A 1,399-nucleotide genomic window follows, 5' to 3' on the forward strand; every position below is an offset into this window, starting at 1 on the left:
ATATTTAGCTGTTAGTACTAGCATATCGAACGGTGGCGAAGAGGGCCAACACTGCTGGGCCGCATGTAATAATAAAGTATGTTTGCGTAGCGTCACAAGAATGGAAAATATAAGCGATTCGCATGGTTGACCCCTTTTTATTTTTATAAGATTTGGTTCGGTTGTTTCGTGTTTTTGTATTCGTTTTAAGTTTAAGACTTTTTTTTGGTAAATCCGCTTTCTACTGGGGCAGCTGGCTCCGACAAACTTTCAATATGTGTATGTGTGTATGTATGTGTATGTATATAGGAATATATAGTGTGTGCGTGTCAATATGAGCACATATGTCTATATATAATATATATATATATGTATATCTTTATATACATGTTAAGATATTTATACACACTACATACATGTATACAATGTCTACGCACACACATGTAGACATTTAATTTATGGCATACACCTACTTGCACACCTGCATATGTATACATATATAATATATACTCAGTGTGTGTGTGATGTACATATATATGTGTGTGTGTGTGTGTGTGTGTGTACATATATATATGTGTGTGTGTGTGTGTACATATATATATATATGTGTGTGTGTGTGTGCGTACAGACAGACAAACGTGTCTACATACATAGCTTATATAAATATATAGTTTATCTATATAATTTATATATGTTGTTTATATATATATATACATATGTGTGTGTAGAAAGAAAAAAAGAAATAAAGTGAATGCAAACAAGTTTGGCAAACAGTTCCAACATGGCCCCGAACATAAGTTTTAAAAAACTGTAAATTTATAAATAAATAGTATATTACCTTGGTACAAATTGCGGCATCTTGAAAGAGTTAAAGGTCTTCTTTCGGCCCTCGATATCAAGGTATCATCGTCTATATCCAAAGACACGCTGCTAATGCCGCCATTCGAAGCGCGTTGCTCCACCTGGGTTGCCATATTGACGCCACCACATTGAAGAGTTTCAAGAAAGAGAGAGAGAGAGAAGAACAGAGAGAAAGTCTTCACCGTTCTTCGAGACTAGAGTAGTGAGGGAGATGATGATGATGATGCTGACAGTTACTGTGGTAACATGGAAAATAATAGACCTGCCACCACTCGCTGCTTCTTTTCTCTCTCTATCTCTCTCCTTTTACCCCCTCCTTCCAGTTTCTTTCCCCCTCTCTCTCTCTCCCCGTTATTCTTTTCTTCTTCTGACTGATTGTTTTTTCTCTTCCTCTCTCTCTCTCTCTCTCTCTCCTTCTCTCTTTATTCAAAACCGTTTTATTTTATCTCTCCCTTCCAGCAGCAGGTTGAAATCGTAAACCGGGTCTCGCTCGCTTTCGACGGAAGCCAGCGACGGCTTCTGATGGTACTTGAAACGCACACTCTTAGAACTAACTTAC

General features: G+C 37.5%; 1 protein-coding gene across 2 annotated transcripts in view; it reads right to left on the bottom strand.

Annotated features, from left to right (window-relative positions):
• The window catches only part of LOC115209649 (telokin), a 182,342-nt gene extending 181,155 nt beyond the window's left edge, over positions 1-1,187 (bottom strand). Inside the window, exon 1 of one of the 2 annotated variants that reach the window (XM_036500844.1) lies at positions 818-1,187. In XM_036500844.1, the coding sequence (XP_036356737.1) occupies positions 818-953 (136 nt within the window). In that variant the 5' untranslated portion in view covers positions 954-1,187. The remainder of the gene's footprint in view (positions 1-817) is intronic. The other variant, XM_029778114.2, reaches the window with a different exon arrangement.
• Positions 1,188-1,399: the final 212 nt, after the last annotated feature.

This window comes from Octopus sinensis, linkage group LG3 (assembly GCF_006345805.1).
Source record: "Octopus sinensis linkage group LG3, ASM634580v1, whole genome shotgun sequence".
NCBI lineage: Eukaryota > Metazoa > Mollusca > Cephalopoda > Octopoda > Octopodidae > Octopus > Octopus sinensis.